The sequence below is a fragment of the Sarcophilus harrisii genome, chromosome 5 (assembly GCF_902635505.1).
Source record: "Sarcophilus harrisii chromosome 5, mSarHar1.11, whole genome shotgun sequence".
Lineage (NCBI taxonomy): Eukaryota > Metazoa > Chordata > Mammalia > Dasyuromorphia > Dasyuridae > Sarcophilus > Sarcophilus harrisii.
Window position 1 is genome coordinate 131,646,628 of NC_045430.1, and position 14,656 is coordinate 131,661,283.

The 14,656-nt window shown below is 37.2% G+C and overlaps 1 protein-coding gene across 1 annotated transcript in view; it reads left to right on the forward strand.

The window, feature by feature from the left end:
• MCM10 (minichromosome maintenance 10 replication initiation factor) overlaps positions 1 to 14,656 on the forward strand; it is a 49,098-nt gene that overhangs the window by 12,942 nt on the left and 21,500 nt on the right. The window contains exons 7-12 of the mRNA XM_012550885.3: positions 887 to 1,052; positions 6,143 to 6,310; positions 7,586 to 7,702; positions 9,316 to 9,515; positions 12,985 to 13,085; positions 13,689 to 13,799. Of these exons, the coding sequence (XP_012406339.1) occupies positions 887 to 1,052; positions 6,143 to 6,310; positions 7,586 to 7,702; positions 9,316 to 9,515; positions 12,985 to 13,085; positions 13,689 to 13,799 (863 nt within the window). The remainder of the gene's footprint in view (positions 1 to 886; positions 1,053 to 6,142; positions 6,311 to 7,585; positions 7,703 to 9,315; positions 9,516 to 12,984; positions 13,086 to 13,688; positions 13,800 to 14,656) is intronic.

A 14,656-nucleotide genomic window follows, 5' to 3' on the forward strand; every position in this document is an offset into this window, starting at 1 on the left:
AATCTATACTTTTGTGTATATTCCTCCATTTCACTTAAATTATCAAATTTATTGGCACATAATTGGGCAAAGTGGCTCCTAATAATTGCCCTAATTTCCTCTTCATTGGTGGAAAGTTCTCCCTTTTCATTTTTGAGACAACAGTTTGATTTTCTTCTCTGCTCATTTTCCTGGCCTATTGCTCTTTTAAGTCTCTGAAGTAGGGCTCTGTTTCCAGGGTAGGGGGTGTACTGTCCCAAGCTTCAGGGGTTTTGTACCGCGGTTTTCAGAAAGCCTTCTAGGAGTCTGACCCCAAGCCTTCTTCTCGGCCCTGGAGCTGGTAGGTGCGTCCCTGCCTCACTGTAGCTCTGAGTTCTAGTGTGCTGGCCAGGCAGGACCCAGAGAGATCTGGAAACCTCCAGCACTGGGGCTGATTGAGCGGTCTTGATGATAGAGTCTGGGCCGGAGCTGGAGCTGGATTATGCTGGGCTCTGGTTCCCAGGCCTGTTCTGCTGACCTCCAGGTCCTCTGGTGTCTCTGGAATGAGAAGTCTGGAAGCCACATGGAGCTGATTCTGAGGTCGGGCCAGGTGGGGCCTTGCTCCAGGATGCCCACTCTGGTGTCACAGACCATTTCTGCTGAGTTTCTAAGTTGCCTTCTCCTGGAAAATGTTCTGCTTCATCTTTTTGGGTGTCCTGATGGTCTAAAATTTGTTTAGAGTCTTTATTTAAAGGAATTTGGAGCAGTTTGGGGGGAAGGTTGGGCAAGTTCCTGCCTTTACTCCGCCATCTTGGCTTCACTTCCAAGAAGTATTTTCACAAAAGACCATTTGACATATGCCACATATTTGGTTTATACTCAATAAGAGCTAAATGAATCAGGTTGTTTGTTATAATTTGCAATACAGGCGGCCCCGAGTATCCTCCACAGAAATGGATAGGAAAATGGCTGGCCGGAAAATGATCAGACTGTCCCAGCTCAAGAACAGGTTGGCAAGTGAGAAATTGGAAGAAATAGACTGGGTGACATTTGGGGTCATCATGAAGAAAGTCACTCCTCAGAGTTCAAACAACGTAAGTCCTTTTCTGTTAGCTTGTTAGTCGCATATCCAGAAACACTGACAGCAAGCTGAGATCTGGAGTGCTGATGGCCTTAGCTGCATCTTTCCACATCTCATTTTAAATAAATACAAGTAAATCTTGAGCAGTAGCTCTCACTGACTAAGCAATGTCTGCAAATAAATATGCGAGTGGATGCCTATGAGTCAGACCTACAGCATCCTATTATAACCAGTCAGCATTTAAATTCCCTTGCATCAATGAGAAAATATTCTTAATGCACTTAGCACAGTTCCTGGCACATATTAAGCACTTAATAAATACTTATTCCCTTCCTCTTCCATTAGTTATTTCTAGGATTATAGATTTAGAGCAAAGACTGGGAGAAGTCCATCTTACTGACAAGAAAACAGAGGCTCAGACAGGATAAACAGCCTAATTGAACATGGGTCATCTAGACTCACTTCTTTTACTTATTCCTGGTATTTTATTCCACTCTCAATTCCTTATTAACTATGTGGTGGCTAGATAAAGCTAGTTTTGGTGATGCCATTAACAATAATTTTAATACTGAAGTTCTTAATAGCTTTGGGAAAATGAAATTATTTTAAAAACTAATTAAAAATTATTCTACCCTAAAAGTACTGCACTATATAGGAAAAATATATTGTATTCAAGAAAATACCACGAATTTTATCAATCTCAATTGTTGAAGTAATGCACTAGAGAAAGATGATATAGTAGAGAAAGCATTGACTTTAGTCATGGAAACTTGAGCTTTAGCCCCAGTTTTGCTGCTGACTGTATGGCCATAAGCTGAAGTCTTATTTGTCTTTGGATTTCTGTTCCCCTCCTTAGCTACTCAACCAGCTAATTTCTTAGGCCCTTTCTAATATTCTGCAACTTTAATGCTTGTTCTTTTCATCAATTGTAATTTTTATTCATTTTGTTTCCAGCTAATATTTAGTCTTGTCTGTACTGTATGTTTCTAAATGAAAGCATTGGTTTTTAAGGCGAAAGATTGCTGAGATCTGCCTTAGCTCTGACTTTTGGCTTCTCTGTACTTTAACTTTAACAGAGACATGTTGTGAGGTTGATAGAAATAAATGTGAAAAAAACTATGAGCTCTTCTGAAGCAATTGTACAAATTCTTGGAATAATAAGGAGCAACATTAATTATGGGGGCCACAATTCATTGTGACCTGGTCACTATCACTAAGTTTATTCTGGCCTTCTGGCCATCAGCAAATGGTCTTATTCCTAAAAATAATCTGATTTGCAATTCAGGTTCATTGAGAACTAGTATATAGAAATACTTCAGGAACAAAGTAAATACTGGCTGTGATCTTTAAAATATTTTAAATTATGGCTCTTCAGGTACTTGACAAATGCTTTGAAATTTTACAGCCAAACTAAGCCAGTTTTTATATCTAATTGCTTTCCAAACCCAGAGGAATGATACTTTTATTCTTGACAGCATTGCAATGATCCATTCATTTCTTTAGCAGATATTATTAATCTGTGATAAATATGATACTTATTATGTAAGCCAGTCTAATAACATCTTTCTATTTTATGGTAAGTTAATAAGATGATTCTGTAGTCTCTACTTTTCATTTTAGTAGTGCTTTTATCAGCTAGAGAAACAGTGCTAATCTAAGAATAAAATACAAGCTTGAAATTAGAAACCTGGAGTTCTTTGCCTCTGGCTTGCTGTATATAAATTAATCAAATTATTTCATCTTCCTGTGTAATTTTTTATACTTTTAAAATGGGAAAAGTTATAGCAAACCCTTTGGACAGTGAATTTTAGTCATTGTATTGACAATGTAATTTGCATAAATAAGATTTATTTCCTGATTTTGAAAACTTTGACAGATGAGTTTAGTATGGTTTCATAGTATCATGCAGATCATCTATAAGTTTGTGGCTTGAGAATTAAAGGACAGAAGATGGCACAGTAGAAAGAAGCAGTACAGCAAGCCTCCCATCCTCCACCCCTGTCCTCTTCCAAACACCTAGAAAATATTCCAGGCCAAATTCTGATGGGAAAATCCAAAAAAAATTCACAGTGACTCTTTAAAAAAAAATTTTTTTTTTAAATTAAAGCTTTTTATTTACAAAACATATGCATTGGTAATTTTTCAACACTGACCCTTGTAAAACCTTCTGTTCCAAATTACCCCCTCCTTCCCCTCACCCCCTCCCCTAGATGGCAGGTAGTCCAATACATGTTAAATATGTTAAAATATATGTTAAATTCAATATATGTATACATATTTACAGTTATCTTGCTGCACAAGAAAAATCGGATCAAGAAGGAAAAAAAACTGAGAAAGAAAACAAATTACAAGCAACACAGTGACTCTTTAACAGGGAGATAGAATAATAGACTTTTAGACACTAGGGATCAGGTAGAATCACTAGGATCACTAGAAAGGATGAGGTCTGGCACACAAAGCATGCCCAGATTGGGCTCTACATCAGAATAGAAAGATTTCCCAGATTCATAAAAGGGCACCCAGGCACTGTGATGGGGAGATATGCCAGCTGACAGTTCTGGATTACAGATCCAGGATGGACTAAAAAGGGGCAAAGAGGTCACAGCCCTAGGATATGTGCCAAGAAAAGAAGAAATTAATAGATAAGCAGCAGTGTCATGCCTCAGATTCAAGGGGCAGAGTAAGATCTCCGTTCCACTAGACCAGCTTGCAAAGGAATAAACAATGAAGGAATCAAAAGGAATCCTTTAACTTTATCATTGAACCAGCAGAGCTTTCCTATTAGACTAATAATTATGGAGTCCATCAACATTTTACTCTTTCTCATACCTAAACTCAGGTGAATTTGCCGAGTTGTGGCAGGAGACACAGACAGCATGATCAGACTTTGCCCTAGACTGGACCACTTTGAGCTATAATTGAGGTCTTGAAATAGTACAATACTCCCCCCAAAATAACAATAGGACCAGTTGAGACCAAGACCTTCCTTCCAGAAGTGTGCAGAGCCTCACCCTAACATTTAGACTGAAATCAAGAAATAGACTGGAAACATGAGCAAACAAGGAAAGAATTTCACCTGAAAAATTATGTGACAGAGATGCTCAAGACAAAAATGCAGAAGAATAAAACATTTATCAACAAAGCTTCAAAGCAAAGTATGTCTTGAATACAAAGAAGTCCTGGAAAAGAAAAGGAGTTTTAAAAGGGAGTTTAAAGATTGATTTTTATCAATTAGATGAGAGTACTTGAGGAAAAAAAATGGAAGACATAAGAACTATAGAGAAAAAATGGGAAAGAGAATTAATTAGCTTGGCTCAAGAGATTGAAAATCTTGAAAATTAGAATTAGGATGGACCATATAGTAACCAGTAACTCCACGACCCAGCAAGAGACAACAAAACAAAGTCAAGTTGGTGGAGTGGTGGTGGGGAGAACAAAATAAATACAGGTTTTTTTATAGCAAAAACAACAGACTTGTAGAAAAGTTCAAGGAGAGTATATATTGGACTTATATGACTTATTAGACTACTTGAACACCAACCAAAGAGCCTAAGCATCATATTTCAAGAAACCTTAAAAGAAAACCACCCAGATACCCTAAAATCTAGAGACAAAGTAGAAATAGAATTTAGTTACTTTATGAAAGAAACCTCACAATGAAAATTCCCAAGAACACATAGCCAAATTTCAGAGCTTCTGGGTCAAAGAAAAAATGCTGTGAGTAGTCAGAAAGAAAGATTTCAGGTACAGAGAAGCCATAGATAGGATTGTACACAATTTAAGAGATACTTCTCTAAAGAATCAGTGAGCTTAGACTGTGATATTCCAGAATGCAAAAGAAAGAGGCTTACAGCCAACAATAACAGCCAGTAAAACCAAAATGATGCTACAGAAGGGGAAATGGGCCTTTCATGAAAGAGAAGACTTCCAAGTATTCGTAATGAACAAACCAGAGTTCTATAGAAACTCTGAAGTTTACATACAAAAATCTAAGAGAAATAAAAAGTAACAATTGCAAAGGATTCAACAAGGATAATTGCTTACATTTTAATATGGAGAAATGATACATTGCCCCCTCTGAAACTTCAAGCCTCAGAGGAAGTCTCTTTAAACAAAATCTGGGAATCCTTCTCCCTCTTGGCTTGATGATTTTAAGATCTTTTTAAGATCATTCTTCTTTTAAGAAGAATGGGAAGAGAAAAGGAATGACTGGGTTGAAGGTCAGCAAGGAAAAGGAAGACTGGGGGAAATCATCTCATCATTAGAATGTGCAAGTAGATATCTTTTACAGACAAGTTAAGACAGGGGATAAACTGCTGACTCTTGAACCTTTTCAAAGGAGGGAAGAATACACACATACATACACACACACACACACACACACACAAACACACACGCAAAATTTGGGTATAAAAATACATCTCAATAGGGAAAGGTAAGAATGGGAGGGTAGATTAAGGAAGGTATTGGCCTTAAGTAGAACAAACTATTGAGGTGACAAAGAATGAGAATGACAAAGTCTTCCTAAATTGGGTAATAGCTGAAAAAGTGGTGTTATTGTTTCTCTGAGGGAATACTATTGGATTATAAGAAATGATAAAGGGTATGATTTCAGAAAAACCTAAGAAGATTTATATGAACTCATGTAGAGTAAAGCGAACAGAACCAGGAGAACAGTTTCTATAATGACAACAGTAGATTGAAAACAAACAAATTTGAAAGAATCTCTGATGAGCTAAAGGATCAACCACAGTTCTGGAGAGCTAATAATGAACCTTACTACCCAACCCTGTTAGAGAGATGAAGGGCTCAGTGCAGAACAAGATATATACATACATACACACACATATATTATATATATATAGTGTGTGTGTGTGTGTGTGTATACACACATACATACAAGGCATATACTTATATATAAATATATAAAAAGGGTTTTGGAGATTTGTTTTACTTGTCTATACAATAGCACATTTATAAAAGGGGTTTTATTTTTACTCTCAGGGACAATAGAAGGAGAGAAGGCAGGTTTTTGCTGGATGAGAAAAATGAATACCATTTTCTAGCAAAAGAGAATTAAAGAATAAAAATTTTTTTTTACAGGGAAAAACCTTTAGCATCTGGAAACTGAATGATCTGCGTGACCTAAACCAAAATGTCTCATTGTTCTTATTTGGAGAAGTCCACAAAGAACACTGGAAGACTGAACAAGGCACTGTCATAGGATTACTTAATGCAAACCCCATGAAGCCAAAGGAAGGTTCAGATGAAGTAAGAAAGATTTCTTTATCTAAAGATCTATTCAAGTTAGCCAAATTTTGTCAATAGCATTTGTTTTGGATTAGCACTAAATAATATAATAACTTCTTTATTTAGCTCTTCAGATCAGTCCAAGAGTCATCGAATTTATTCATCGATCTAGCATTCCATTTATTTATACTTGGTGATCCTTTACCTATATAGTGGCATTTGATTTTGTAGGCCTTTAAAATTATGTAGGTTTTGGAGGAGCATTAAAAAAGCATAGGTTGGGACAACTACATAGCACAGTGGATAGAACACTGGTTTTGGAATCAGAACTTTCTGACTGAGCAAGTAATTAACCCAATTGCTTCACCAAAAAAAAAGAAAAAAAATCCCTGAATTTACTGGTAATGTTTCTATGGTTGTTTTTTTTTTTTTTTTTTAACCACTGAACTATTATAAAAGTTTTTATGAACTTTATATATATTCAGCATTCCCAACAACTCTTTAAGAATTCATTTTCTTTATTAAAGCTCAGTTAGAGAGTGCACAGCTCATGGGAAAATTTTGGTAATATTGAAAACATTTAATTTGATTCAACTCCATATTGAAGGTTGTGAACATTTTTACTCTTGGATTATGTGGGACTCAAATACTGTAAATGTAGGGTGTCAGCAAAATGGTCTTGATGGAATTGATCTTATACAGCTCTAAAAATTAAACAGAATTGAACTTCCAACTCAAGGAGTGGGAAATCTTCCTCACATATGTACTTCATTTAGTATCAATAGTTAAATTATCAAATGGAAGTTTGACTTCTCAAAACTCTGTCTAGTGTTTCAATAGAAAATATGGTTTATAAAGTAAATTTTGTTCCTGGAAAAGCCATGAAGTTTAAGGAACTAATCCTATAAACCCAATGTCTAGGCACAATATGAAAAATAATTGCACCAGCTTCTTCATCGTGATCCAGTGCTGAAAAAGACATAACTATTGGAAATAAAAAGTTTCATTCCTCATTATTTTGCTCCCTGGCTTTCAGCAGTTAATAATTGGCAATAATTAACCATTTCTTAGTATTCCCTATAGCATTTCACTATCTATACATAATGTAACCTGAATATGAAAAGACTTCTTTAGCAAATTGGGAGAACAGTTCATATCTTATGTACTACTGACTGTAAACTTGGAGAGGCTTTCTAAAATATAGTTATTCCTTTCTTTCCCCAGTCTTGCTGATTAAATCCTTTTACTTTTATAATATTTGCTTTTACTTCCTAACTAGGTGTCTCATCTCTACAGGTATGTTTGTCTATTGATCATGCCCAGAAGATTCTAATTATGGGTGAAGCACTTGACTTGGGAACCTGCAAAGCAAAGAAAAAGAATGGAGAGCCTTGTACACAGATTGTCAATCTGGTTGGTTTATTGTTTAACAGTGTTAGGCTGTGTTCCTAGGAAAGAAAATGTGAATGCCTCAGAGATAATGGCTTGTATCTCTTATTATAAACAGGAAAGGTCCAAATGAGAGAACTGAGTTTTGTCTGTCACAAATGGTTTTTGGTACCAGTGTAAAAAATGATACCTCATTACAGAATTTTGTATTTACAGAATATCTTTGTACATAAAAATTTGCTGGTTTCAACCATTCATAGTAACAGGTCACAGGAATAGTAGAAAAGCTACTTGTAACCTACAAACCTTAAATTTTAGGCAGTAGTTTTAGTCTGGCCCTTCTCATTGGATAGTCTTAAAACATAAGGAGCATAGGTTACTGATTTCAGGACTTTTTAAGCCCTCTCCTCCCCATTATTTTTTAATCCATTCTTTGATGAATATCGTGTACAGCTAAATGACTAAAGGGCAGATAGTTGTCTGAAGAACATCAAGGACCTGATATATATCCCCAATGCCTTTAGTTCTAAAATAATCAAGAGATTAGTATCTTCAGTATTCATCCAAAAAAAGAATGCTTCCTTTCACTTTGGTTCTCTCATCAATAGGATAACCTTCATTTAAAAGTTAGTATGAATGACTGTTAAAAAAAATTCACTGAACACTGATTTCTCTAGATTATATAGGAAATGATTCTTCTTTGAAAGGAATGCAAAGCCTTCAGTTTAGACCTCAAATATAGGGGAAGGTGGGTTTTCATTAAAAAGACCAATTAATTAAAAGAAAATAAGGTAACAAGTCAGCAAACAAAATTAGGTTATGTAATTCCTAAAATTCCTAACTAGAACAAAAGATGTAGAGTTATTACAGGTTGGGAGGGGGAGAGCAAACAAGTGCAATTCCCTGAAATCAGAAAAAGCAGTATCTTATTCTCTATCAAGTGTCTGTATTTGATCAAAGGGACAAAGACACAGTAACTGGTTTTCAGATAAGACACAGGGATTGCTTGAGACTATACTTGTAAGAAAATTCCCTGCATCGTTCTTCGAAACTGAGTGGGTTTCTGCTGATTTCCAGCTTTGTCACTGTCAGCATGACCTAGGTAGGAGGTTCAGCCTCCCAACCATGCAGGATAGGCTCAAACAGTTGATCCACAAGATGGGAGTGGAGGTGATTCACTCGGTTCCCTCCATGATGAAGTGTCCGTGTCCATGGACAGCAACAAGAGACGTTGGGGAAAGCACCAGGCATGAAGCCAGGACCTGGCCCTCCTCTCAACTGGCTACATGAGAGGCCCTCCGGCCAGTTGTTTGGCTTCTAACCCTCTGCTGCTTCCCTCTGGCTCTGCCCTGCCTACAGCGTGGTGGTGTTCAGAAATAGGAGTCAGGGTGTGCCCTGTTCTTCCCTGGTAATTCTCCTAAAGCAGGTGGCCCCGTCCATATATGTCAGAGAAGGCTCTGAGCCCAGACTTTGCTAGCTTCTCTGCATTACTCCACAGTGCCTCTCTGTTCTGACAGTGCTGAGGAAAGTGCTTTGTAAACTGTAAAACCTTATATGAAATTAAAGTGGTATTATTATTTATTTGTTATCTCACTGCCCATAGTGTTCCTTCATATTATTTTTATTTCTTCTTGCAGAATGATTGTGAGTATTGCCAGTATCATATACAATCTCAGTATAAGAAACTCAGTGCCAAGCGAGCAGATTTGCAGTCTTCCTTCTCTGGAGGTCAAGTGCCAAAGAAATATGCCCGCAAGGGCTCCAGCCTGAAAGAAAGACTATGTCGGGATGGCTTTTACTATGGAGGAGTCTCTTCTGAGTCCTATGCAGCCTCAGTGTAAGATACCCCAGGTTCTCTGCTAACTTGTCCTTGTGTTGACAGTGTGTGGAGTCAGAACTACATTAATTGAAATAGTTAAAGAAACAAAGGTTTAAGTTTCCAAGCATATTCATTTATTAAGCATTATGTGCCAGTTGTATAGCTAATTGGAACCAAGGCTTCTTCAGTTTGCTAGATTGCCCTTCGTGACGAATTGGGTACTTTGTCTTATAATAAGAATATGATACTCCATATTTCAGTTGTGCTTGGGATCATTTTGATAAGTCCTCAGGTAATAGAGACACCTATAAGTCAGCAGGACCCAGGACATCTGACTCATACCTGAATCTGTTGTACCGTGTGCCAGTCTAGTACTTTACTGGAAGACCTGAGGTATATTGTACATCAGCCCTGTGCTAGGCCCTGGGAGTATAAGGGGAAAAAAAAGCCCTTATTATTTGGAGTTTACAGACTGATGGTGGGATGCAGCATATATACAGATAGATAAGCCAGTGTGTATACAAAGAAATTTCAGGAGACAGTGAATACAACAGTTGGGCCTATTAGGGAGGCCTCATGTAGGCAGTGGTATCTGAGCTTTGGGAAGCTACAAGGTAAAAGGATGAAGCAAAGTGGAATAAGCTTGTGCACAGCTGAAAAGAAGGTAGAAGATAAATTGTCCCACAGAGGGAACAGCTCTTAAAACCAAGAGCGTATGAAGAGGAGTAAAATCTCACGTGAAGGCTGCATTGTGGAGCACTTTATGCCAAGCTCAGAGATTTTATATTTTGTCCTAGACACAAGATAGAACAAGTCCCTGGAGATTCCGAGTAGAGGTACAACGTGGTCCCATCTTTGTTTAGGGATATCATTTTGGCAATTATATGGAGGAAAGATGAGATACTTCCTTTCTTTCTAATAGAATTAAAGGGTTATCACTAGCGTAAAAAAATGTCATTGGAATGTTATTAAAATGCATGTCCCAGAAGGAAACATGGACAAGTAGAACAGTTTTGAAAGTAATAATGAATTTGTTAATACAGTTTTACTCTCTTTAAAGTACATTCAAAAAAATTCATGTTTTTTATGCATGTGTAAATGTCCACTTTTTTAGTAGATGCTTAATACTTTTTTAGTATTAAGCATCAAAAACCATATGACATTTTTTAAAAAGAAAAAACAGGAAAGATGAGACACTGCAAGCAGGCACAAATAAAATGGGAGGCTATTTATGACAGCAGCCTAGGTGAGAGCCAATGAGGGCTATGGAGACAATCATTCTTAGCCTAGCTGCTTTAGCTTTTGAGAGGCTCTTCTCAATAGTTTTTCTTTCTCTTTAGGCTGCAGTTTTATGAACACTCTTCTTAGAGTCAGACTCCTCTGTCTGATTGGGTATAAGAGATTTGATGGCAGAGAATCTAGATTCAAATTCCAGCTTTGTCACTGGCCTTCCTTGAGCAAATAACTTAGCTAGTCTGGCTTCTGTTTCTCATCTGTGACCCCTAATCAGGAATTGCCTAATTCCATGGTAAATTTTCTGAGGCAAATATAGTTACTGGCATAGATTTGTAGAGATGTCCCACGCTTTTGTCAGACTGATCAGTTACACCAAAAGAGAGGGACAGGATCTAGCCTCAGCCTAAGTGTGAGTAAAAGTCTCCAGGAGGAAGGAGATGGTATCATATAGTACATATAACAACAAAGGACTACAAGGAAACAAGGCCAGTGGACCATAGTCCATTGTATGCATCTTGAATACACATAGTTGTTAGTTTATTGTCTTCTCCTTGAGAACATAAGCTACTTGAAAGGTCTGTGTTTTTGCCTTTTTTGTTACCCCTAGTGCTTAGTGTAGTGCCTGGCACATAGTAAATATTTAATAAATGATTGTGGGAGTGATAGTATATTAGTAATGTTTTGGAGCTCACTGTTAGAATCACTTGACGACCCACTATTCTAGACTGTTATTTTGTTGCCCAAGTAAATTAACTCACCAGAAATTAAAGAAGAAAATCCTTTGTTTTTTAAATGCAGTGGACCTTGGAGAATTGTGAATATAGACTTTGAGTTTACAGGATGTCTATTACTGTACATCTAGGGGATTGGCATTTTTACTAGGAGCAACACAGCCTTTATTCACTACTTCCAAATGGCCAAGCTTTTGTGAGCTTACAGTAGTTTTTGTTTTCAGATCTTTAGATGTTATTTTTCAGTTCATAACCTGTTGGGGTTCGAAGGGAACCCCAAAATGTTGGGATTGCAGGCTGCTATGACAAAATGTCTCAAAAGAATTTACAGATTTGGACCCATCTCCAAGTCAAAGGGCCAAGTTTATTATAATTATAATGCCAATTAAAACAGTCTTAAGTTCCAAAAGAAGTTGGCAAGAACTAGGAGCAAGAAGATAAATTTATAGAGAAAAGTTGGAAAAAACAGATGCTTCATGTCACTGAGCTGTTAATTTTATGGCCTAAAGGTGGAACTGAGGCGTGGACTAGTTCTGACTTTGTGTGTAGGCACAGTATCCATAGTTCTCTGGGCAGAACTCATTGGGGGGGGGGGGGGGCGAGTTTATTATGGTTATAAGGCCGATTGAGGGGAATGGAAGAACCTTCCAGAAGTGAGTTTTTAGGCCTAAAACGTCATAGGTCAAGTGGTGGACACCCAGTTTTGTTCTGATCTTGTATCAACTTTAAGTACTTCATTAGTCTCAGAAACCCTGTTATCACTTGACTAACAGTCTGTTACCTGACAGCCAGCAATATTTGTGACCTTAGCATCCTGGTCATATAAATAACTGGGGCAAGATAGCCTAAGGAAAGAATGACATCATTTCCAACTACATCATTCCCAAGGCTAGGTGGTACATCCCTTCCAAAGGGTTGTACCACATTATCTCTTGATGTGGTGGCCCATGTCTAGGATCCCCAAAGGACATCTAGTACAACTGTCTCATTTGACAGAAGAGGAAACTGGGCCTCTAGTAAAGATAGTGAAGCCCAGGGTTTTCAGTCTTTTTCTTTTCTTTTTTTGAGACATAAGGGGTTAAATGACTTGATCTGGTTCATACAGCTAGTAAGGTCTGATTCTGGATTTGAATTCAGGCCAATATTTCAGTCTTAAAGGAATTCAAGATCATGAGATTTTGTGGGACAACTTTGTGCAGTGGGAAAACATATGTTGTTTTTGGATGTAGAGTTTGAATCTTGTTCCTACCATCTTACAGTTGTGACTTTGTCCAAGTCCCCCAGCCTCTGTGTTAGAAAAGGGGGATGGACTAGATGGCTCTCTATCGCAGTTGTTTGGTTTCCACATCCTAAATCCTGGTGACCCTAAGATTTTTATGTCAGTTCTAATGAAGATAAGATAGCTGTCTTAAGTGAATGTGTAGGAAATAGGGGAAGAATTAGAGCTTTTCACCAAATGATTCAGAAGATCCTTGGCCATGGTCCCTGACTTTCTTTTGGACTGCTCTTGTCATTAACAGTGCATCCACCACTGCTCCTAAGAAGACTATTCAGACCACTCTGAGCAACTTGGTTTTAAGAGGCACAGATGCAGTTGTCCAAGAAACACGACAGAAACTAGGTACTTTTCCCCTCTTCTCCCATTTCTAAAAGGACTTTCTTTTCTAGTCTGAATTCATTTAGTAATTGGAATTAGTGGTAGATACCATGTCCTCATTCAAGTTCTAGAAGGCCACATACTGTCTATATAAACAATATGGTCTAATCTCATGTTCAGAGTTACTAAATCTCTTTGGGTCTCTATCTTTACAGTGGTATCTATAATGCCGGACACATGCCAACTACCATATATTATCTTAATATAATCAGTTATCTCTTTATAGATGCTGGCAAAAACTCATTAGTACCTGGCATAGGAGTTGGGGCTTAGTAAATATAAATTAATATAAATATAAATAGTAAATGAATAGACTCATGCAGAGTCCATGCAAAATTTTGCCTATCCAATCCTAATTGAAAATAGACTGCAGTTCTGCTCAGGTGGTTGGACTTTAGGGTCTTTCTCTTAATGTTCCTCCCTTATTCAGGCCTGAATTATGTGTGCCAAGTTTAAAAAAAAAAAAAAAAAGTAATGAACTTAGTTTCAAATTAACTTCAGGTTCTAAACTTTATCAGGATTTTTTTTTTTTTTTTTTTTTTTTTTTTTTTTTTTTGTATCCTTCAGGTCTTCCACAGAAGAATATTTCATGTTCTGAGGAATTTAAGCAGTTAATGGATTTACCTACAGTTGGAGCAAGAAACCTAAAAAAACATTTGGCCAAATCCAAATCACCAGGTACCTTAATATTTACTATGTGCCAGACTGGAGATTTAAGTACAGAGAATGAAAAGACACATACAGTGTACTTACATTTTAATAGGGAAGATAATAAGCATGTGTTAAAAAAAAAAAAAAAAAAAAAAAACATACAAAATAGGTAAAATACAAAGTAGGTAAGTTACTTACAAAATAAGTATAAGATAGTTCACAAAGAAGGGCACTAGAGCTTCATGAAAAAGATGTTGCCTAAATTACATCTTAAAGAGAGAAGGACTCTTAAGCAGAGGTAAGGAGGAAGTATATTCCAAACATGGGGATGAATGATGCAGAGTCACCAAGATATAAGATGGAGTGTTTAGTGAATAGAATGGAGAGGTAAGTTTTCCAGGATCTCTTTATGAGGTGAAAAGTAATTAATATCCACAGAAACTGGAAAATAGGATAGGGCAAAGTTATGAAGGGCTTGAGAGGCAGAGAAGCTCTATCCATCTCCTAGGAAACCTCTAGAGCCAGTTGAGTAAGGGAATCACATGGTCAGATTTGCCCTTAAGAAAAATTGTCAGTAGTATACAGAACACAGTATGGTGTCTCCTTGAGGCAAAAGGACCAATAAGGAAGCTGTCGCAGTAATCTGGGTGAAAAATTATGAGGGCTTAAGGTAATAGCTGTGTGAGGAGAGGAGTCAGATGGAAGAGATACTTCGAAGGGAGAAATAGTGGATATGTGGCATGAGAGAGATTAATACTAAGATTGGATATCTGAGACAATATTGGAAGGCTGTTGGTGCCCTGAATAGAAATGGGGAAATCTGGAAGAGAGGAAGGTTTAGGGGGAAAGTTATGACTTCAGTTTTAGACATAGTGAGTTTAATG